At 37.1% G+C, this 23,756-nt stretch overlaps 1 protein-coding gene and 1 long non-coding RNA gene across 8 annotated transcripts in view; one reads left to right on the forward strand and one right to left on the reverse strand.

Moving 5' to 3' along the window:
* Window positions 1-23,756, reverse strand: part of PDE7A (phosphodiesterase 7A) — a 317,331-nt gene that overhangs the window by 45,935 nt on the left and 247,640 nt on the right. For 5 of the 7 annotated variants that reach the window (XM_049103832.1, XM_049103830.1, XM_049103831.1 and 2 more), the window contains 2 exons: window positions 15,481-15,541; window positions 10,727-10,810 (listed from right to left, as the gene is read on the reverse strand). In XM_049103832.1, the coding sequence (XP_048959789.1) occupies window positions 10,727-10,810; window positions 15,481-15,541 (145 nt within the window). Of the gene's footprint in view, window positions 1-10,726; window positions 10,811-15,480; window positions 15,542-21,949; window positions 22,178-23,309; window positions 23,331-23,756 lie in introns of those variants that run through there. The other 2 variants (XM_049103834.1, XM_025477854.3) reach the window with 2 other exon arrangements.
* The window catches only part of LOC112678541 (uncharacterized), a 47,203-nt gene continuing 46,200 nt past the window's right edge, over window positions 22,754-23,756 (forward strand). Inside the window, exon 1 of the long non-coding RNA XR_004810617.2 lies at window positions 22,754-23,272. This is a non-coding gene — a long non-coding RNA (uncharacterized LOC112678541). The remainder of the gene's footprint in view (window positions 23,273-23,756) is intronic.

Consider the following 23,756-nt stretch of genomic DNA (forward strand, 5'->3'; position numbering starts at 1 on the left):
TTCCACTAAATTACTTCCAACAATTTGATCATTCCTAACTTCCCTGTCCCAACAAAATGTCCCATTATGTCCCTCATTTAAAACTGATACATTATAACTATTATATTTTTCAAATCCTCAATTTTACTAAATTCAGTGAAATACAAGGAGTTATACTAGAGACTTCCAATATATCTGTACACCTTTCTTTATAATAATGTCAATAGTTAGACTTGATCTTTTTACTGATATCCCTATCACAGCCAATCTTTGTATATTATAATATTTATAAGTAATTTTACTTAAACTTTTTAATGATAATACATTCAATGGATCAATAATTCAAAAGGGCCTACAACAAAAAATGCCTTTGTCTTTTTCTCAAGCCACTCATTTCCTCCTAAGAAGCAACCAATGTTATAAATATATTGCTACAAAAGAGCCCGTCAAACCTAGGTATTAAGTCATGCTTGCGTTCCTCTCTAAAATAAGCCCACTAAGGCTGGATTATTGTTCTTTTATGCTGTTGGAATCCTTCTGCTAATATTTTTTTGAACTTTTTTTTTTTTACAGACATTTATAGTAAGAGTATACTTGCTTCTTAAAATCCAGAAGAAACTGCTTGTGAAATGTCTAGACCTCACGATTTTAGAGAGGTTAACTCTTGTGCAACTTTCTCAAACATGCTGATTTTCACAACTACTTCACACTTTTAAAATTACTGAATGCCCCAAAGAACTTTTAGTTTATGTGAGTTACAGCTACTGATATTTACCATGATGGAAATTAAAACAAAATCTGTAAATACTTATTTGTCATTTCACTTCAAAATAGCATAAGAGAACTTCCAGTTTCTGTATCCACATATAAGAAGTTTGGAAGCTGCCACTAACAATAGTAAAAAGCTGAACAGACTGAAAAATCAACAACTCTTCTAGGATCCATAAAAGAGGTGAGGACATGGTGCAAACCACTGCCCTCAAGACTGGAGAGACCAACAGATGATTAGAGAGAATAACTTTATTGGAGCACAGACACAAACAGAAACCTCCTTGGGAATTAGTACCAGGGTAGGGATATCTGAACTATAACTAATAAATTTCTTTTTTTTTAAGATTTTATTTATTTATTCATGAGAGACACACAGAGAGGCAGAGGCACAGAGAGAGAAGCAGGCTCCCTCTGAAGGTCCCGATGAGGGACTCGATCCCTGGACCCGGGGTCACACCCTGAACCAAAGGTAGATGCTCAAACCGCTGAGCCACCCAGGCATCCCAAACTGATAAATTTCTGAAAGCTCAGTGTGGAGAAGTCTGAAACCGAGTTGTGGGGAAGTCTAATATTTTGTGAGATTTACTTCCAGTGGTCTGACTAGGTTCTCACAGTAAATGTCTGCCAAAACTCGCCCAAGAATAAACAGACAATCTGAATAGGCCTATATTTAAGAAATGGAATCAATAATTAATAACTTTCCAAAACAGAAAACATCAGGCCCAGATGGGTTCACTGGTAAATTCTGCTGAACCCTTAAAGAAGAAATTCTACCAATTCTTCACAATCTCTTTCAGAAGACTGAAACAGAGGAAAGGAATACTTCTAATTCACTCTGAGGCCAACATTAATACTAAGACCAGGCACAGATGTTCTAAGAAAGATGACTACAGACCAGTATCTCTTATGCATACAGGTGCAAAAATCCTCACAATATTAGCAAATCAAATCCCAAAAAAGTATTAAGAATTATACACTAAAACCATGTGGGATTTGTCCCAGGTATGCAGGGCTGGTACAACATTAAAAAATCAATTAATGTAATCCAACAAGTCAACAGACTTAAAAAAAAAATGATCATACCAATAAACACAGAAAAGGCACTTGTCAAAACCCAACACCCATGCATGATAAATATTCGCAGTAAACTAGGAATATAGGGAATGTTCTTAAAGTTGATAAAGAATGTCTACAAAAACCCCACAAGGAAAATACTTAATAAGAAACTTGAAAGTTTCCCACTACAATTAGGTAGAAGGTCCCTCTCACCATTCTTTTTAACATCATGTTAGAAGTCCTAGCTAATGCAGTAAGAAAGAAAAGAAAACATGCAGAATAGAAGGGAAAAAACAAAACTTTCTTTGCTCACAGATGACATGATTGTCTATACAGATAATCTAAAAGAATAAACAAAAAGCCCTCCTAAAACTAATTTAAACAATTAGTATAGCAAGATTGCAGGATACAGGTTAATAAAGAAAAGTTAATTGCTTCCCTATATACCAGAAATAAACAATGGTATTTGAAATTAAAAACAAAATATCATTTATGTTAGCACCCTCTAAAGTGAAATACTTGGATATAAATTTAATAAAATATGTATAAGACCTATATGAAGAAAACTATAAAACTGGGATGAAAGAAATCAAAAAAGAACTAAATAAGAGATATTCCATGTTCATGGATAGGAAGATTCAGTATCGTCAAGATGTCAGTTCTTTCCAACTTGATCCACGGTTTCAATGCAATCCCAATCAAAATCCCAGTAAGTTACCTTATGGATATCAACAAGTTGATTATAAGGTTTACACTGAGAGGCAAAAGACCCAGGCTAGCCAAGTCATTATTGAAGGAGAAAAACTAAGTTGGAAGACTGATACGACCCGACTTCCAGATTTACTATAAAGCTACAAAAATCAAGACAGTATGGTACTGGCAAAAGAAGAGACCAATAGATCAGTAAAACAAAGCAGAAAGCCCAGAAATAAACCCACATAAATATAGCTAAGTGATCATTGACAAAGGAGCACAGTCAATACATTGGAGCAAAGATAGTCTCTTAAACAAAACGTGCTGGAACAACTGGACATCCACATGCAAAAAATTCAAATGGATCATAGACCTAAACTAATTCAAAATGGATCATAGACATAAATATAAAATACAAAACCACAGTACTCCTAGAAGATAACACCGGAGAAAATCTAGACAACCCAGAGAAGAAAATGCCTTTTCAGAAATCACACTAAAGGGGCGCCTGTGTGGCTCAGTGGTTGGGCATCTGCCTTCAGCTCAGGGTGTGATCCTGCAGTCCCCGGATCAAGTCCCATGTTGGGCTCCCTGCATGGAACCTGCTTTTCCCTCTGCCTCTGTCTCTGCCTCTCTCTTTGTGTGTCTCATGAATAAATAAATAAAATCTTTAAAAAAAAAAAAAAAAAAGAAAGAAATCACACCAAAGACATGTATGATCCGTGAAAGAAAATGGTTTTAGATGAACTTCATTAAAATTAAAAACTTCTGCTCTGCAAAAGATAGTGAGTCAAAAGAATGAGAAGACGAGCCACAGAATGGAAGAAGATATTTGCAAACGTCACATCTGATAAAGGACTATTATCCAAAGTGCCCAAATAACTCAAAATTCTATAAGAAAACAATTTGATTAAAAAATAGGCTAAAACCTTAGCAGATACCTCATCAAAGAAGATACACAGATGGCAAATAAGCATATGAAAAGATGATCCACAGGGAATTTCAAATTAAAACAAGATACCACTACATACTGATTAGGATGGCTAAAATCCAAAATACTCACCATACCAAATGTTGATGTGAATGTGGAGTAACAGAAATTCCCCCCTCATTCCTCATACAAAATGGTACAGCCACTTTGGAAGACAGTTTGGTAGTTTCTGACAAAACCAAACATACTTTCTGCCATATAATCCAGCAATCACACTCCTTGGTATTTACCCAAAGAAGTAAAAAACTTACATCCACACAAAAACCTGCACATGGATGTTTGTAGCAGCTTTATTCATAAGTGCCAAAACCTGGAAGCAACCAAGATGTCCTTCACTAGGTAAAAGGATAAATAAGCTGTGGTACATTCAGACAATGGAATATTATTTAGTGCTAAAGAGAAATGAGTTATCAAGTCATGAAAAGATAAGGAGTAATCTAAAATGCATATTATCCATGTGAAAGAAGCCAATCTGAAAAAGCTACCGACAGTATGATTCTAACCATATGATATTCTGGAAAAGGCAAAAAGCTATGAAGGGATGAAGAGGTGGAGCACAAAGGATTTTTAGGGCAGTGAAAATACTCTGTCCAAACCCACAGAATGTACAACACTTGGAATGAACCCTAATGTAAACTATAGACTTTGGGGATTATGAATTGTCAATGTAGGTTCACCAATTGTAACAAATATATCCCACTGCTTGGTGATGTTGATAATAGAAGAGGCTATGCATTTGTGGTATGGGGATATGGAGATATCCTTGTACTTCCTCTTAATTTTACTCTCAACCTAAGAATGCTCTAGAAAATAAAGTTTTGTTAAAAATATAATAGACCCATGTTAACATAAATAACACTTCTATTTAAAAACATTTTCATAAACAAAAAATTAATAAGAATAAGTAGTCTATTTTTATTCTTTAATTTCCCTTGTTCCTATGAGAATCTCCCACTCCTCCTTAGTTTTTAAGTATTCAACTTAGCTTAATTTAATCACTGATTAAGTCAGCCAGCAGTTTATCTATTTTGTTGTAAAGAACCAGTTCTTAGTTTATTTTTATTTTGTTTTTTAAACTCATTAATTTCTGTTTTTTATCTTCACTAATTGCTACCTTCATCTTTTCTTAGGTATACTTTCTTATTCTTTTTCTTCTTGAACTTGACTATTTAATTCACTTATTTCATTTTTTCCTATTTATTAACATAGGTATTTTTAATGCTATGAATTTTCCTGTATCACTGTTTTAACCAGATTTCACTTGAATTTTCACAGGTTTTTATATGTAATCTTTATTCATCACTTTTTAAAAGTCTGCAAAATTGGGCAGCCTGGGTGGCTCAGCGTTTAGCGTCACCCTTCAGCCCAAGGCCTGATCCTGGAGACCTGGGATGAGTCCCATGTCAGGCTCCCTGCATGGAGCCTGCTTCTCCCTCTGCCTGTGTCTCTGCCACCAGCAACCCCAACCCCCCGCCTGCCCCGTGTCTCTCATGAATAAATAAAATCTTAAGAAAAAAAATAAAAGTCTTCAAAATCAGTTTCCATCTCCTCTTTGACTCAAGAAGTACTTATATCAGGGATCCCTGGGTGGCGCAGCGGTTTGGCGCCTGCCTTTGGCCCAGGGCGCGATCCTGGAGACCTGGGTTTGAATCCCACGTCGGGCTCCCGGTGCATGGAGCCTGCTTGTCCCTCTGCCTTTGTCTCTGCCTCTCTCTCTCTCTCTCTCTCTCTGTGTGACTATCATAAATAAATAAAAATTTAAAAAAAAAAGAAGTACTTATATCAGAACTTAATTGGTTATTAATTGCCAGCTTTAGTGATCCTTCTAGCCCTATCAGCTGCCTCTCTTCTTTGCATTGAAAGTCTTTAAGTTGTCTGTACTTGCTATATCTATCTCCTTGTTCTCGCTTATATTCATTCAATAATCAGGCTTTCCCCATAACCACCTCATCAAAAAATCAATTCTTATTCCTCATCTTATCTGACTTACCAGTATAATTTGGAACATTAAATATACCCAAATTTGATTTTTTTACTACTAAAGGTCAAGATTCATTTTTTTCTCTGCATAGGTAGCCAACTGATTCAGCACCATTTATTTAGAAGATAATCTTTTCCATAATGCATTACCATATTTGTCACAAATCAAACACCCACAATATGTGTGAATCTGTTTCTGAACTTTACAATGTTTTATTATCCTATTTGTCAGGCTTTGATCCAGTATCACTCTAATTCAAAATTATAACTATAGTTTATGGTAAGTCTTTATATTTGAGAGTAACTTTTTTTTTTAAAGTAGGCTCCACGCTCAGCATGGGCCTTGAACTCATGACCCTGACTGAGATCAAGACCTGAGCTGAGGTCAAGAGTCACACCAGACACTTAACCAAATGAACCACCCAGGCACCTCTGGGAAGAGTAATTTCTATAATATGGTTCCTATTTTTCTGATTGTCTTGACTAATTTGGGTTCTTTTCTTTCTTCCTTCCTTTCTTTAGTTTTTTTAAAAGTGATTTCTGCACTCAACACAAAGATCGAACTCACAACCTTGAGATCAAGGGTCACGTGCTCCATTGAGCCAGCCAGGCAACCCCTGGGCTTTTTCAATTTTTATATAGGTTCTACAATCAGCATCTCAATTCTACCAAAGGGAGAAAAAAAAATGCTTGGACTTTTTTTGTGATTTCATTAAACCTATAGGTCAATTCAAGAGAAACTAACATCTTTAAAATATTGAATCTTCCAATCTATGAACAATAGTATGTATTCCCATTTGTTTAGGTCTTCTTTTCCTCTGTAGTATCTTTTTTTCTATGCAGTTTTCTTTTTTTTTTTTAAGACTTTATTTATGCATGAGACACACACATACACACACACACACAGAGACATAGGCAGAGGGAGAAGCAGGCTCTCCATGGGGAGCCCGATGTGGGACCCCAGGATCACGACCTGAGCCAATGGCAGACACTCGACCACTGAGCCACTCAGGTGTTCCTCTATGCAGTTTTCTTTCTTTTTTTTTTTTTTTTTTGCAGTTTTCTTTCTTTCTTTTTTTTTTCCTCTATGTAGTTTTCTATGCAGAGTCCTACACATCTTTTATTAGACTGATGCTTATGTATTTCATCTTTCATTGATGTAAATTTAAATTATGTTATTTCAATTTCTGTCAATTCTGCTTTATAGAAAATAAAACCAAGCAAACTTGCTAAATTCATTTGCTACTCCTCATAGTTTTCTTAGTACACAATCACATCATCCATATATAATGACACTTCTTTCTCAATCCTTTTATCTTGTTTCTTTTCTTTGAATTACTATACTGGCTAAACTCCAAAAAAAGTACTGAATAAGAAAGGTGATAAACGGTACCTTTATATATTGGTCTTTCCATGACTTTTCTCCTTTATTCTATTTTTTCCTTTTTCTATTAATATGGTGAATTACAATGACTGGTTTTTTAATGTTAAGCCAATCTTACATTTCTGGGAAAACAGAAATTGGGTCAAAATATATTTTTTCCTATAAATGGCAGATTTGATAGTATGTTACTTAGGATGTTTCCTCTATATTTGTGAGTGATAGTGGCTATAATTTTCTATTCTTGTAATATCCTTGTCAAGTTTTATATCAAGATTATGCTGGCTTTACACAGTAAGTTGTGAAGTCCTTTCCTTTTCTCCTCTAGAAGAGTTTATGGGTGAAATTTTAGTTTGACATTTATTTTTTTCCATCACTTTGAACCTATCTTTCCCTTTATCTTCTAGCTTCTTAGTTTCTGTAGAAAACAAAATAGAATCTGTTTCTGGCAATCTTATAGCTGTTTCTTTGAAGGTAATTTTCTTTCTCACTACTTTTAAAAATTAATTTATTTATTTTACTTTTCCATTTTAGAAAAGAGTTTATTCTCATGTTTAGAATGCCCCATATATTTTTAAGTTTTTACTTAAATTCGTTAGTTAACATACCATATAATATTAGTTTCAAGTGTACAATATAGTGATTCAACACTTCCATACGTCACCTGGTGCTCATCACAGTAAGTGCCCTCCTTGAACCCCATCACCTGTTTCACCCATTTCCCCACCCACTTCCCCCTCTGGTAATCATCAGATTGTTCTCCAGAATTAAAAGTCTGTTTCTTGGTTGGACTCCCTTTACCCCACTCCTTTCCTCATTTATTTTGTTTCAAAAAAAAAAATCCTTTCTGATTTCAGTTTTCAGTTTTATTATATTGCTAATATATTGTGATTTTCTTTTAATGCTTCTGTACTTAAGATTCATAATGCTTCTTGAATCTGTACCTTAATGTGCTTTATTAAGCTTTAGAGATATCTTGGTATTATCTTTCCAAGGACTACTTCTGCTATAATTTCCCATTCCTTTCCTGGGACCCTAATGACTTTCAACACATTTTGTGCCAGATTAAGGATAGAAGATTAAACATTTTTTTGACCAGGCATGCCTGGGTGACTCAGTTATTGAGCATCTGCCTTTGGTTCAGATCATGATCCTGGGGTCCTAGGATCAAGTCCCACATCAGGCTCCCTGCAGGGAGCCTGCTTCTTCCTCTGCCTATGTCTCTGCCTCTCACTCTCTCTGTCTCTCTCATGAATAAATTAAAAAAAATTTTTTTTTTTACCTTACTCCCTTTGACAAGTGGGATCAATGTCCTCTTGCATGAATCTGGACAAGCTATGTGACACAGCTCATCATCAGAATATGAAAATGTGATGCTGTGACAGTGTCCATGCCCTCGTCGTCAGAGACCAGGTGTTCCCATACTTCCTCTCTTGGAATGCTTGCTCTAGGGGAAGGCAGCAGCTGCCATGGAAGAAGTCCAACTACCCTAAGACTGCCATTTATGGTAAGAAAAACGTTGGCCAGCTCCAGAAATTCCAGCCACCCTACCCTGGCACCAGATATAAGAGCGCAGAGGTCATCTTAGATGTTCCAGCCCCAGAGGAGGACATGTGGAGAAGAAGCAAGGTCCCAGACATATGGACCTAGTGGAGCCACCCCTGTTGAAGATCAGAACATTGTGGGACACAGGCAAATCAAACCTGATATACTAACTAAATCCTGACCCTCAGAATCATGAACATAAAAAACAGTTGTTTTATGCCAGTATGTTTTGGAGTCATTTGTCACTATTGGAAGAGGTAATCCTTCATAGTGGACACTCCTGAGTGTCCCTGCATGTTCTGGTTGGGTGTGCCAAGAATGCCAAGCCCCGACCAATCCTTACCTGGGCCATTTCTCAGGGTTGTGTTTGCAGCTAGCAACCTGGAAGGATAAGTACATCTTTTGCTGGAACAAATAGCAGTATGTTCCCCAAGCTCCCTGATATAACACAAATCCACTGTGTGCATAGTATCCACATAAAATCCTCTACGTTGCCACTGTGGATGTGTGGGGCTAGAAGAATTGACACAATATACATTCAAGTTGCTGGCTGTGCCATGAATAATAAAGTCCTCTATGTCTTTCCCAGGAGCTTTCTCTCTTCTGCCAGCATCCAAGATGCAGTAACAGGCTAACTTGTTAATTTATACGTAAAATCTTAGATTCTTCACAATTCTTGACAGATACAGAGCAATAGATAACTGGAACACATTCCACATGTCTTTTCTGTATTTTCTACCTCTTGCTTCATTGTGTTTCATTCTAAATTGTTTCCTTATGACCTAATGTTCTAATCCACTAATTCTCTCTGTATTTTGGTCTTATTTGCTGTTAAAACCAACGCCAATGAGTTCTTATTAAAGTATGTTATTTTTAGTCTTAAGTATTCATTTGACTTTAAAAAAAAATTTTTTTTTACAATTTGCAGTCCTCTACTGAAATTTTCAATCCTGTCTTTTTTCCTCCATCAGCATCATTATGTTATTTTGAAGCTCACGTAAAATAATTCCATCATTAGAATTTCCTGTGGCTGTTTCTACTGTTGTTTCCTTTTCATTTTTGATCACACTCTTATCTCCTTTCGCCTTTTTTTTATTTTTTAAAGATTTTATTTATTTAGTCATGAGAGACACACAGAGAGCAAGAGAGAGAGGCAGAGACACAGGCAGAGGGAGAAGCAGGCTCCATGCAGGGAGCCCGACATGGGACTCCATCCGGGTCTTCAGGATCACGCCCTGGGCCAAAGGTGGCGCGCTAAACCACTGAGCCACCTCGGTTCCCTGCCTTTTTTATTTTTAATTCAGTGCTTAATATGCATATGAAAAATTTAGAGGTGATTTGAGACTTAGGGTAATGTTACTACCTTTCTTCAAAGAGGATTAACATTTACTTCAAGTACGTCGCTAGAGGTTCTGAAGGTACAGATCATCTTGATCTAATCACTGATTGAGACGTTTTACAGCGAGGATTTCCTAAGGTAAAGAACTTTGGGGTTCCAATTAGAGCACAGAAGGTTTACCAGGACCAGTGCCCCAACTTTGGTGGGGTATCAACAGCTATTTTTGTTTTTCTAATTTTAAGTGTCCATCAGAAATTCTGCTCAGCTTTCATCCATCTTTCCCAGAATCAGCAGATGCTACTAAGGGGGAAAGTAGCCCAAATACCAGGTTCATCTCTGCCTTAACAGCATTCTGATATACTCAAATACATGTTTTCCATATTTTGTCCAGTCTTTCTAGTTTTTTTAAACTGGAGTGTTAATCCAAATGATTTATCCAACATTACCAAAAGTGGTGCTCCTCCAAAAACAGGTAATGTGCTTACTGTTTAAGTTCTCTTTTTCCCATTTTCTCCTTTATGGGCCAAACTCACACAATGTTTGTTTTCAAAATATGCATTCTATGAAATATCTTTAAAGGTGGTGGTATATTTTCAAATAAGCCAAGATACACCTTTTTAACTATGAAAATCTCTTATGTCATTTGCACAAAAACATTTTATCTAGAGTAGTGAAGACAAAACACATGGAATACAACAACTTTAAACATTTTGCACATATATGTATCAGGAAGAGAAAAAATGTACCAAAGTAATGTCACATTTCAATTGGAAAGGAGAAGAAAAATTGTATCAGCTTTCATATTTTATACTTTACAATTCTAATTGCCTCTAAGCATTTACTAACATTATCTAAAATAATGTGTCATTTATCATGACCCAATGTTTTTAAAACATTTCAAACATAACTTTTTTCTTTTTCCTTTGTATTTTTCTAAAAATCTGAAGGTTACCAAAAGCCTAAGAGAAATACTGTATATGCCAACACTTACCATGAAAAATACGAAAATCAATATATGGATGAGAACCTCTTCTTTCTGATTCAAATCCTGCTCGACTCCTTACGCGTACATCTCCTGGACAAAATGAAGTATAAAACATAAGCTTAGAAGGCTGCCATTTTGGGAAGAAGCTCCCATAAGCAATGAAGGTTTAATGGTATCATACTCATAAGTACTGGTTCACTAATGATATATATGGAATAAGTAGTTAAGAGCTAATTTATTTGAAGGGATTTATAAATTTTCAGTACTGAATTGTTAGGCTAGATAAGCTTTTTTTAAATCTACCTCTACAATAATAATAATAATAATAATAACAATAATTACAATCTAACTTTTAAAGTTAGCATTCAGAAACATGACAAATATATGACAATCCAAACTAATATCTTTTTTTTTTTAAGAGAAAAAAAAATGAGAGACACAGAGAGAGAGGCAGAGACATAGGCTGACGGAGGAGCAGACTTCCTGTGGGGAGCCCAATGTGGGACTCAATCCCAGGACCTCCAGATCACAACCTGAGCCAAAAGCAGATGCTTAACCACTGAGCCACCCAGGTGTTCCTCCAACCTAATATCTAATATTCACATTTAGTTAAAAAAAATCCTCAGCACAAAACTAAAATCCAGAGAGGAAGATATTAAGGGTCTACCCTGTGCCTAGCACCATACTGTCAGAAATATGAAAGAAATTACATGACCCATTCTCAAGCACAATTTTATAAACGTGGGATCCCTGGGTGGCGCAGCGGTTTGGCGCCTGCCTTTGGCCCAGGGCGCGATCCTGGAGACCCACGATCGAATCCCACGATCGAATCTCCCGGTGCATGGAACCTGCTTCTCCCTCTGCCTGTGTCTCTGCCTCTCTCTCTTTCTCTCTCTCTCTCTCTGGCTATCATAAATAAATAAATATTTTTTAAAAATATATAAAAAAATTAAAAAAATGTTTATAAATGTACAGAAAAATAAAATGTTAAAAGATTGTGCCTTAAATGTTCAATTTGATTGATCTTCTCTTTTCTCACTGATTTTGTGTGTGTGTGGGTGTGTGTGGGGGTGTGTATACACACACACACACACACACACACACACGGCCTTCAGTTGGGTCTTAAACTTTGGCCTTTATAAGCTCAGTATTGTTTCTACATGTATTCATATGACTTTCAGATCACTTCTCTACACAACAAAATAACCACCATAACCATGTACTAGACATTCTTTTTGTGTCTTATAGGCACTATTTTATTTAACTCTCTAAGCAACTCTGAGAGGTAGGAATCTTAGTCCCCATTTTACAGATGAAGAATCAGAGACTTTGAGAAGTTAAGTAGCCTGCCTGTGCCACGAAGCTAGTGTAAAGGGTGAGTCAGGATTTAAACCTAGCTCTTTGGACTCCAAAGACAGCACTTTCCCCACTATACTCTCAGAGCCTCCAAGTTCATAACCTTTAGGTCTTCAGTCCCTGCCCCTGTGCCCCTGAATTCTGCAAGGCCTTCTTGCTCACATTTTGTTTCTCTAAGGCAAGCCATCATCTCCTTCATGGTGTCATTCCACAATGATTTATCAACTCTCTCATGTGGGGTTTCCTTTTCCCTGCAACAAATTCTTACTGAACACCCACTACACATCAGGCACTGCAAATACAGCAATGAACAAGACACATAAAGTCCCTGTCTGCACGAAGCTTATCATTTCATGGAGACAAATAATATACAAATAAGAATTTCATTCTATGGAGGAGGCCTGGGTGGCTCAGTCAGTTAAGCATCTGTCTTCAGCCCAGATCATGATCCTGGGCTCCCTGCTCAGTTGGGAGCCTGCTTCTCCCTCTTCCTCTGCTGCTCCCCCCTGCTTGTGCTCTGTCAAATAAACAAAATCTTAAAAAGAATTCATTCTATGGAAGATGGTAATAAGTAACCAGGAGATAATTAAAGCAAGCAAAGAGGAATGGGTGGGGGAGAAGTAGAGGAGGACAGACGCAGTAGCATGGTCAGAGAAGACTTTACTGAAAAGGAGGCATCTGAGCAGAGGCCTGAAAGAAGTGAGGCAGTGAGCCATGTGGCTATCTAGAGGAAGAGGTTTCCGGGCAAAAGAAAGAACCAATAAAATACCCTGAGATAGAGGGCATGCTAGGCATGCTCAACTTCAAGCAGAGGCCAGTATGGCTAGAGTGAGGTGAGGGAGAAGTAAGGTCAGAGAGGGCCACTTGATGATGGACCTTCGTGGACCATCATGATAGCTCTGGCCATTCATCTAAGACAGAAAACCATCAAAAGATTCTGAATGGAGGAGTGAGATTGATTTAACTTATGTTTCAAAAGGTTCACTTTGGCCACATAGACTAATCAAGCAGAGGCAGGTAGGTAGCTTCTTAGGTAGCTAAGAAGCGAGTGCAAGAAATGAAACAATAACTATGGCTTGGTGGGGGGCAGACATGGGACGAAGTTCAAGGGGAAACAAGTGTCAGTTATGCAGGATAAGTTCTGGAGATCTAATGTACAACAATGCGACTATAATTAACAAATAAATTAACAACAACAAAAAAAAAATAACCGTGGCTTAGATCTTGGTAGTAACAGCATGAGGGTGGTGAAATTCTGGATATCAGCCAAGAGAATGTGCTGATGAAGCAAACATGGAGTAGACCAAAAATAAGAATCAAAAAGATCTGTAAGTTTCTGATCTGACAACCAGAAGAATGGAGAGTTATGTGCTCTGAGATGGCAAAAGACTGAAAAATGAAGAGCCTTGGGAACACATAAGTTTTGTTCCTGTATTCGCTTCTTAGCTTGCCTCCCTGCCTCTACCTATGTGCCTCTGCTTGATTAAATGTGAGGTGCCCATAATACATTTATATGGAGATGTTCTATAGAGTTAAAAAAATATATGAGTTTAAAGTTCTGTTTTCACAAGCACATGAGAAAATGCTCCGCATCACTTGCCATCAGGGAAATACAAATCAAAACCACAATGAGATGCCACTTCAGACCAGTGAGAATGGGGAAAATTAACAAGGCAGGAAACCACAAACATTGGAGAGGATGTGGAGAAAGGGAAACCCTCCTGTACTCTTGGTGGGAATGTGAACTGGTGCAGCCACTCTGGAAAACTGTGTGGAGGTTCCTCAAAGAGTTAAAAATAGATCTGCCCTATGACCCAGCAATTGCACTGCTGGGGATTTACCCCAAAGATACAGATGCAATGAAACACCAGGACACCTGCACTCCAGTGTTTATAGCAGCAATGTCCACAATAGCTAAACTGTGGAAGGAGCCTCGGTGTCCATCGAAAGATGAATGGATAAAGATGATGTGGTTTATGTATACAATGGAATATTACTCAGCCATTAGAAACGACAAATACCCACCATTTGCTTCGACATGGATGGAACTGGAGGGTATTATGCTGAGTGAAATAAGTCAACTGGAGAAGGACAAACATTATATGGTCTCATTCATTTGGGGAATATAAAAAATAGTGACAGGGAATAAAGGGGAAAGGAGAAAAAATGAGTGGGAAATATCAGAAAGGGAGACAGACATTAGAGACTCCTAACTCTGGGAAACGAACTAGGGGCGGGGGAAGGGAAGGTGGGCGGGGGGTGGGGGTAACTGGGTGACGGGCACTGAGGGGGGCACTTGATGGGATGAGCACTGGGTGTTATTTTATATGTTGGCAAATTGCACACCAATAAAAAATAAATTTACAAAAAAATAAAGTTCTGTTTTCAGGAGAGCAGAATCTCAAATATATTTGTGGAGAGAGACATAGACAGTAAAGAGGAAAAGACCTCGATGCCCGCATCCTCCACCAAAAAAAAAAAAAAAAAAAAAAGAGGAAAAGACCACACCCTATTGGGGAAAAAATTGTACCAGAGTAGAATGGAGCTGAGACAGACACACAAGGTAAATTAAAGAGGGAAGAAAGGAAGAAGAGCAAAAATGGGGCACAGGAGAACACTTGGGCTTAAGAAGATGAATAAGAATTAGTCAAAGAGGCAAAAACAAACTAAACACCCAGAGAAAGGTGAAGACTATGGATGGCTCAATATCTTAGAAGTTGAGGGAGGAATTCCGAGCATGAAAGAAGTCACAGAAGACTCCTTTAAGAAAAGAGAAGTAAATCTGCCTGTTGGAATCTTAATTGTACATCTTTAATAGTATGATTTAAAGTTCAAGGGATTGAGGAGTGCGTGATGAGGAGAGAAATCTGGCAAAGAGAGGGAGAAGAGAAAGAAAATTATACATGTATACACAATCTAAATTCATTTTACCTTATGGACTTGAATAATACGTGAAAAATTTAAGAACTGAGACTGGAAGATGACAAACGGTCCTCCTTGCCAGACAAGTGAGAGCAATTAATACATCCAGTGACAGGACTATATGGTCAGGTATTTTGTGACTTCATCCTTCTCTATGCTAGCATGGACATCTTTTTAGTATTTTATCAACTCTACAAGTCTAAAATTATTTTTATGAAGAATACTCAGAATTCAATTTAAAATTGTACACTTATGACAGAGTCCCAGTTATCAAGCTGGAGATTTCTCAATTACTCTAAAATACCTATCTTTATTCATATTACATTCAATATTGGTTTCAAGACTTCTAATTTCAAAATTATTGATTATTTCCTATTGCAAACAGTGATGAAGAGCAACCGAATGAAAATGATCTCAATCCCAAGTTAAGACTATGTGATAATAAAATTAATGGATTTTGGTACAAAATAAATACTGCTTACCTAGCATACGAATGTACAACGCAGTCTGGTCAGAACTGTCATAGGAAATAGCTCCACGCCTCTAGAAAAAAAAATACACACATTTTTAACACATGCTAATTAAATGTGATATGAAATTTAACAAACATTTATTATTTATTCTTTGTAAAGCACTGTGCGGAAGATGGATACACCAAAGGAAATTTTGAGAAATTTTTTAAGAGCAGATATGACTTCTGCTTTTAAAATCTCTAGTTATGGGCAGCCTGGGTGGCACAGCGGTTTAGCGCCTGCCCTCAGCCCAGGGTGTGATCCTGGAGACCTGGGATCGAGTCCCATGTCAGGCTCCCTGCATGGAGCCTGCTTCTCCCTCTGCCTGTGTGTCTCTGCCTCTCTCTCTGTCTCTGTCTCTCATGAATAAATAATTAAAAAAAAAATAAATAAATAAAATAAAATCTCTAGTTATGAGGAAGACAATTATGATTAAGCAATGCCATAAGAGTGGGTACAGAGAGTAAGGAACGTGCAGTAAATAGAAAGTTAATGTCAGAGTCAGACAAGCTCACTTGGGGAGAGACCTTCTGCAGAAGTAGACAGAAGTGAAGAGGAGACATGGTCCAACTATTTACCATTTCCTTAATTTAAGCATGAATGAATAAGGAAACAGGAATCATCATTTGAAGAAACGCATCAAACTAGAAATAAATGGAACAAAATGAAAAACCAAATGGCCCAGACGCTAGCAAGAAATAAGAGAATTTTTTAAAATATAATTAGTATACTTAAAAAGATCTGAGGTGATACTAAATCTATAAGACAAAAAACAGGGTGCCCCTGAGAGATTTTAAAATACACTCTGTGTTTAAAAGTAAACATATAAAAATGTATCTTGCAACATTATCCATAACACTCCAAATAAAGACAACCCAAATATCCAGCAAAAAACGACTATATTAACAAAATGTACTATATCCACACAGCAAGCACTATTCAGACAGGTAGGAAGGTACACAGTACTGATATGAGCTACAACACGGCTAATCCCCAAGAACAGCGTGTTGAGTGAAAAGAGCCAGTCACAAAGGACCACGCAGTGTATGGTCCCCCTGATATGAAATGTCCCAAACAGGCAAATCCAGAGGCAGAAAGTAGACTGGTGCTTCTCTAGAGCTGGGAGAGCTGGCGCAAGGTGGGGAGTGAATGCTCACAGTACCATGTTTCTCTCTACAGTGATGGAAATGTTCTCAAATTACCTGTGGCAATGACCACACGGCTCTGTGAGTACACTAAAAATTACTGAATTGTACTTTTTAAGTGGATGAATTGTATGGTATGTGAATTGTATTTCAATAAAGCTATTATAAAAATAACAAATACTACAAATTTAAAATATACACCCTAAAACAACATTTGCAGAGCTGAAATCCCCTCCGTGAGCTCTGCCCACTCTCCCGGTCATACTCCTCTCTCGTGCTTTATCTCCACTTCTTCCTTCTGTCTCAGGACTAACCTGGACTAGTATCATGTCTAACCTGGACTCTTGCAGTGGGCTGCTGACTGATTTTCCTGAGGCATCTCTGGGCCCCCAGTCCACTCTTCACATCAAGGCAAGAGTGAACAATTCGGTTCCTGCTCAAAATCCTCCAATGGCTCTCCACACACTTGGACTAAGTAAGGTCCAATACCAAGCTCTGATTTCCAAAGGCCTCAATGATCTGCCTACGTCTCAGTCTTCTTGTTCTCCCACTCTCTCCTCACCACCACAACTCAGCCACACTGGTCTCCTTGCTGTTCCTCAACTGTACCCTAGGTGCAGCTTTATACTTGCTGCTTCCATGTCCAGGATCACTGCATCACGGTTCCCTTCTTATCTCTTGGGTTCTAGATGAAATGTCATCTCTTCAAACCAAACTTCCTATTAGGTTTTTCTAACTGTTCTATAAAACCTGTGGAAAAGTCATGAAAAATGGATCAAATTAGTTCAACAGACATGATAATAGGCAGATTTCCCCCTACCCTATCTAATAATGAAAGGAACAAGAAGTGCTTTACAAATCAATCAGAAAATGATGAATAATAATGTAGAAAAACAGGTAGGACATAAACATACTATTTACAGAAAAAGAAATAAGCCTATAAACACAAGACAAGATGCTCAACTTCATTAACAAAAGAATCATTAAAAGCAACGAGATATTTTTATATATCTGATTAATGATCTTCCCTTGAAAAACTGGCATGAGATTTATAATTCTTCAACACACACCTAGACATCTCAATGAAAAATAATTTTTTTACTATCACTATAAAGAAATTTACTTTATTTGAAACCTTAATCGAATGTACTTTGCTATATAGCTCCCCAAATCACTGTTATTATCTCCTTAATGCTTATCATGTAATTAAGTTCTTACATGATTTCATGTATCCTTACAAAAACAGAAAACAACAGTTCAAGAAATGTAAAAGGAACAGAAGTTCCAAACAAAAATAAAATTCTTAATTTCAACCCTGGTTGTCTTCACAGAGCCTGAGGGACACAGAGATATGAGAAGGACTTTTCAATGTTTATCCATTGAATTTTGTAGTATGTGTAGTTATTATCTAGTCACAAAATAGACCAAATTCAAATTAAAAAGTAAAATAATCCACTACAAAGAAATCTATAAAGAAAAGCATGATATCAAATCCCAAGGGACTAAATCATACAGAATACATTCCTGGCAGCATCACACTTTAAGTGTCTTCTACCAACAAAATATCTATCCTAAGAAAGCCTACTGCAGTGTAAACTAAAATAATTTCAGGGTAAACTATTTATTTTGGAGCAAACAGCCCCTGTAATCACTTGGTATTAAAAGGCACCTCTCGGGCAGCACCAGTGGAGCAGCGGTTTAGCGCCGCCTGCAGCCTGGGGTGTGATCCTGGAGACCAGGGATGGAGTCCCACATCGGGCTCCCTGCATGGAGCCTGTTTCTCCCTCTGCCTGTCTCTGCCTCTCTGTCTCTCTCTCTCTGAATGAATAAATAAAAAATCTTAAAAAAAAATAAATAAAAGGCACCTCTCACACCTGTCTGATCTCCTCAAAAATATTTAGTTTATTAGATTACAAGTCTCCCCTTAATACTACCATATTAGAGGAGAACCTAGGACCCTGAAGAGCATATATATGGAAATAAGTATTTCTGTCAGCCAAGACATAGTAATGAAGCTACAGATACCACTATATAATAGCTCATCATGGTCAATACCTATCAACCTGCTAGTGTGCAATAACAACTTGAATAAATAGGTTATGAAAATGAACTGTAACTTGTCATCTCTAACAGGCATCTTTAAGAGAGTGATTGACATTATTTTTTTAATGTAGGATGACGATTTACTAAAAAGCCACTAATTAGGAATGTAAAAATTTCATTTATCACTTCACATATTAAGGACTGAGAAAGACTAGTATCAGCTCTGTTAAATAAAATAATAGAAGTAAAAAACTAGTTAATGAACATAATCTAGATTAGAACTATGACCTACTAAAATAATTTTAAGGTAATCCCTTAAGACTTATTTACAGAGGCATTAATTTAGATATAAAAATGATAGGATCTATATTAATCATAATAAAAACCTGGCAAAAGAGTAGAATTTTAAATATATCAAATTACTTAGTGAAGTACAACTTATTCAAGTTATTCTATTCATTACTAATTTAAGTAAGTCTGGTCCACAAATAGTTTAAAAGCTACACTAAACCACAAGACATGACTATAAAATAAATCCAAATGAGATGATTTTTTTTAAGGGATGGACTTTAAAACTGATCTATCTGAACCCTGAGTGATATATCCTGAGTGATGCTTCGTTCATTTATCTCCTCACAAACCAAGATTAAAATGAGTATTACTATATTCTCTCACTAAGCAACTGAGGTGGAATAATCTGAAGTAACTCATTTTGGAAAAATACACTACAAATTGTGAATTGTAACAATAAAAATTTGGTTTAAATGCTGGAATTACTCTAAACAAAAGTTATATGTGCTTTATACCCCAACGCTACAGCACAGACTTAACACATCTTTTTTAAAGATTACCATTTAAAAGCCATATACCATACTAGTAAAATCCTCTTCTTAATAAAAATAGTAAAACAAATTTAATTAAAATCCTGTGTTGCTGTCAGTCCCAAAACACTTTGTGCTCTCATCCACATTCCCACCTCACCTCACCAGTGAATGGAAATAACTGAGAAGCTTCTACTCGTGACTCTTCTAATTTAGCCATCCTGGGAATAGCTTGGAAAGCAAACTAGCATAGGTCAAAACATGGGTGAGGCTGAGCCAATCAGAAACTGACAGCAGCATAAACAAGGTTCCAAAGGATCCACTGCTACATTAACGGGACTTCACAGTGCCCTGGTCAGACACTCACTCACCCTGAATCACTCTTCCACAGAAGCGAATGACAAAAGGTGTCAAAGTTGTTCCAGTATTAGTTAATACAAAACTTTTAAAGACAAGCATTTTAAAAAACTGAGCAAAGATATTTTAAGTGCCACTGTTTTTATCTTGTTCAAGTTCTCCACTAAAATGATTATGCAAAAGCATGCTTATTTCCCTTACATGGGAAAAATAATAATATATTAAGTAACACTTGCTTAATTCCTACTTTGTGTCAGAAAATGTTACAGGTGCTTTCATATAAAATCTCACTTAACCCATACAAGACCTTTGTAAGATAGGTTTTGTTGGCCCCATTTTATGGATTAGTAAACTGATGGTCAAAGGGCTTAACCACAGTAGCACTAAATAAATTTTCTGGTAACATTATCAAACAACAGAAACAGACTACAAAAGACAGAAGTGCAGCCAAAGTTTTAAAAGCAGTTTTCTCTGATGTAGTAAAATGAGCTCTTTCAGAGTATATTCATTTTACAAATGCTAGAAAAACATGCTAGTGTTTGTCTATTAAAACACTGCATTGATCCACAGGAATAGTAGTATCCTTCCATTCTTCTTGCCTATGCAAACAGTATATTTTTTCAAAAATACTGCAAAATAAAATATCAATGTTCTTTTCGTTTTGAAACTTAATTTTGGGGAGCACCTGGGTGGCTCAGTTGGTTAAGCATCTGACTCTTGATTTCAGCTCAGGTCATGATCTCAGGGTTGTGAGTTCAAGCCCCATGTCGGGCTCTGCACTGGGCACAGAGCCTGCTTAAGATTCTCTCTCTGCTTCTACAACCACCACCACCACCACTCCTACAAGCATTCTCTCTTTAAAAAAAAAAAAAGAAGAAAGAAAGAAAGAAAGAAAGAAAGAAAGAAAGAAAGAAAGAAAGAAAGAAAGAAAATCAAAACTTTTTTTTTTTTTTTTTTTGCTGGCTAGGAAAAAAGTCAAAGTCTCTGAAACCATCCACAACTCAATGCATTAATATTAACTTGACTTTCCTTCAATAACCTAGTGAGCTAATCTTTTAAAAACAATGAGTAGAGGAGTAAAGAGCTGTCAGCACAACAAAATTGCTTCTTGCAAAACGCAAAGATCTAAAAAATTTGAGTACACTATCTTTCTTTAAGAGATTTCTTCAATCATACTAAGAAATCAAGACAACTTCAAGTCAAGGTCAATGACACCTAAAACATTATGTGAAAAATTACGTACAAGGATTAAAAATCTTGCTTGAAAAAGAAATTTAACTTTATGGAATTCCATGCTTTGGGTTACTTAGCAAATACCAATGGCCTTACAAATTTTAAGTTAATAGTCTTCAATTTCTTAATACAAAGTTGCATCATAGATGAAAGATATAATCATTTTTATACAAGTATAGAAAAAAATAATTTCACTGGTACCATCTTAACTATTTCCTACTTTAGTTTTAGACTTTTGTCCAGATGGCAAATGGCTAGGCTAGCATTCTAGCCAGCATTTCTCAAGCCTGACACTCAGAATGCAAGTTCAAAAACAACAAATATGTAATAATCTCACTTTTCCCAACATAAGTAAGGTATACTTTTTAGTAGCAGCAATACTTTAACAGAGAATAGAGGGTAGTTTTTAGTTTTTTAAAAGTTCATAACTGTTGAAAAATTCTCAACAACTACACATTCAACATATAAGTATTAGTAAATTATTTCCAAAAAGAATATCTAAAATATGTACACCAAAAGTATAAATTAATAATTATTTCATCTTAAAAGGTGTATTTCTTTAATCATATCACTTCTTTAAGGGAATGGTATGAGGGAAGCTACTTCGATAATGAGGAATGATACCCTAAAAAAGCCCCTGAAAGAAGGAAAAGGTGGGAGAAGCATAAAAATCACACGCTTAACTACAGTTAAGCTTTTCAGCTGACAGGTAAAATTCATAGCTCTTTTAATCAGAGAAATAAAAACTGAAGCAAAAGAAGAAACTCCTAGCAATTCGACCCCAACCAAATATATACACTGATGATTAATTTCACTCTCCTAAAAATAAAGATGGCCTACCTTAGAGGCGATCCACTTGAGAAGAACCACGGCCAGACACCAGATCAATGTAATTCCCATTGGAACAATCAAAAGCCCACTGCATAATCTCCCCCCTCTCCCAGCAGGCAATAAGCAAGGAAGACTTGTTCTGAGTTTGACAACAGCCAGCTGTCCCGAGGCAGAAGCGAGGGGAGAACTGACTGCCCTGAACCTCGGGCAGCTGCCTTCCAAACGGGTCACCTGACTCCTCCGAGAATGCGCTGCCAGCCGGCCTTCCTGCCCAGCGCCTGCTTAATGCCACGACCCCAGGGTTGGGGGAGACTGGCCTCAGTAATGTTGGAAGAGGAAAGAAAAAAACCTTTGTGAGGGCTGACCTAACAGTCTCACAAAATATACCTAAAGGGGTCTCAGGCTAGCCCCAAACACTTCTACGTCATAATACTAACAGAGGGCTTTGACATAACTTTCAAAAAACGTTTAGCAATACACAAAACTTCTCATTTCTTTCACACAGACCAGCTTCACAGGTATAATGTCCTGGCACTTCAAAATATTACTGCATTTTATTCTATCTTTTCAGCTTTTAACACCAAATTTGTTCAACTTTTTTCTTTTAGAGCTAGGATTATTTTATGAATGTTAAGAGTCTTTTATAAATATCGTATGCCCTGTTTAACATCGTAATTCATTCATTTTGGGTTTATTGACATAGGCCAGTCTAGCGGTGCATTTTCAGACAATTAATAGTATATTATAAGTCCTAATTGTCACCTAGTTTATATTACAATATTTTTGGTACATATCACCTTCCTCCCTTGGCTGGTGAGTGAGCTAATAGCAAAGTGTGCCTACATTCTTCCACCTTCATGACCTCATAACAGCCAGCAGGCTGCAGGTACTACTGCTGAGAAAGCCTTTGATGAAACTTTCGTTCAAGTATTCTGCAAGTATTTATTACACTTCTATGTACAGGCCCTGTGCTAGATGACAGGGGCATAATCACCCAGTAAAACCAGAAATGGCTCCTGCCCTTGTGAAGCTTACAGTTTAGTCAGCATCTACTTTAATCAAAGTCTACGAACAAACATAAATATAAAATCTGCAACTGGAACAAGTACAGTAGGTGGAGGAAAGAACTGCCAACACAGTCTGGATGTGACCTAAGAGGAGACAGACTTCTTCCCACAGTTCCTGAAATGTCCCTGAGCCAAAACGAAGAGGCAAGCACATGAAGAGGACAGGAAGAACGATCTGTGCAGACGCAACACACGGTGGCCAAGGAGCTATGAAACAAAGCATGGTGAGAGGAGACAGGAGGAACAGGGGAGGCTGGAGAGCAGGGTGAGTCAAAAGTGGAGTCCGTGGAAAGGTGTTTTACCTTCATCCTAAAAGCTACTCCCAACCTAAAGAGCTTTAGCAGGTTTTGGTCAAGGCTAGCTGTGTGGAGCAGGAGTTGGACAAGCAGTTAAGTGGCCACCACAGAGGTCCAGGAGGGAGGCGATGAGCCCGCCCTGGATGGTGGAGATGAAGAGAGGGAGCTGGCTGGAGAAATACTCAGGACATGACAGGACTGTCACGACAAGATAACAGCATCTGCATAGCAACAGTACACAAAGGGTGGTTCTAAAATATTTGAAACAGCCCAAACAGGTCAAATAGTAATGTTGATGCTATTTTCATGATCCAATCCTCGGTACACAGGGTTTATTTAAAAGAAAAGTTAATTCTAGACCTGTCAAAATGAAGCATAAATTAAATTAGCAGATCTAAATCAAAATTTTCCTAAATTGAAACCGTTCATAACACATGGCCATAAATTTCTCAC

The sequence above is a fragment of the Canis lupus genome, chromosome 29 (assembly GCF_003254725.2).
Source record: "Canis lupus dingo isolate Sandy chromosome 29, ASM325472v2, whole genome shotgun sequence".
NCBI classification, from domain to species: Eukaryota; Metazoa; Chordata; class Mammalia; order Carnivora; family Canidae; genus Canis; species Canis lupus.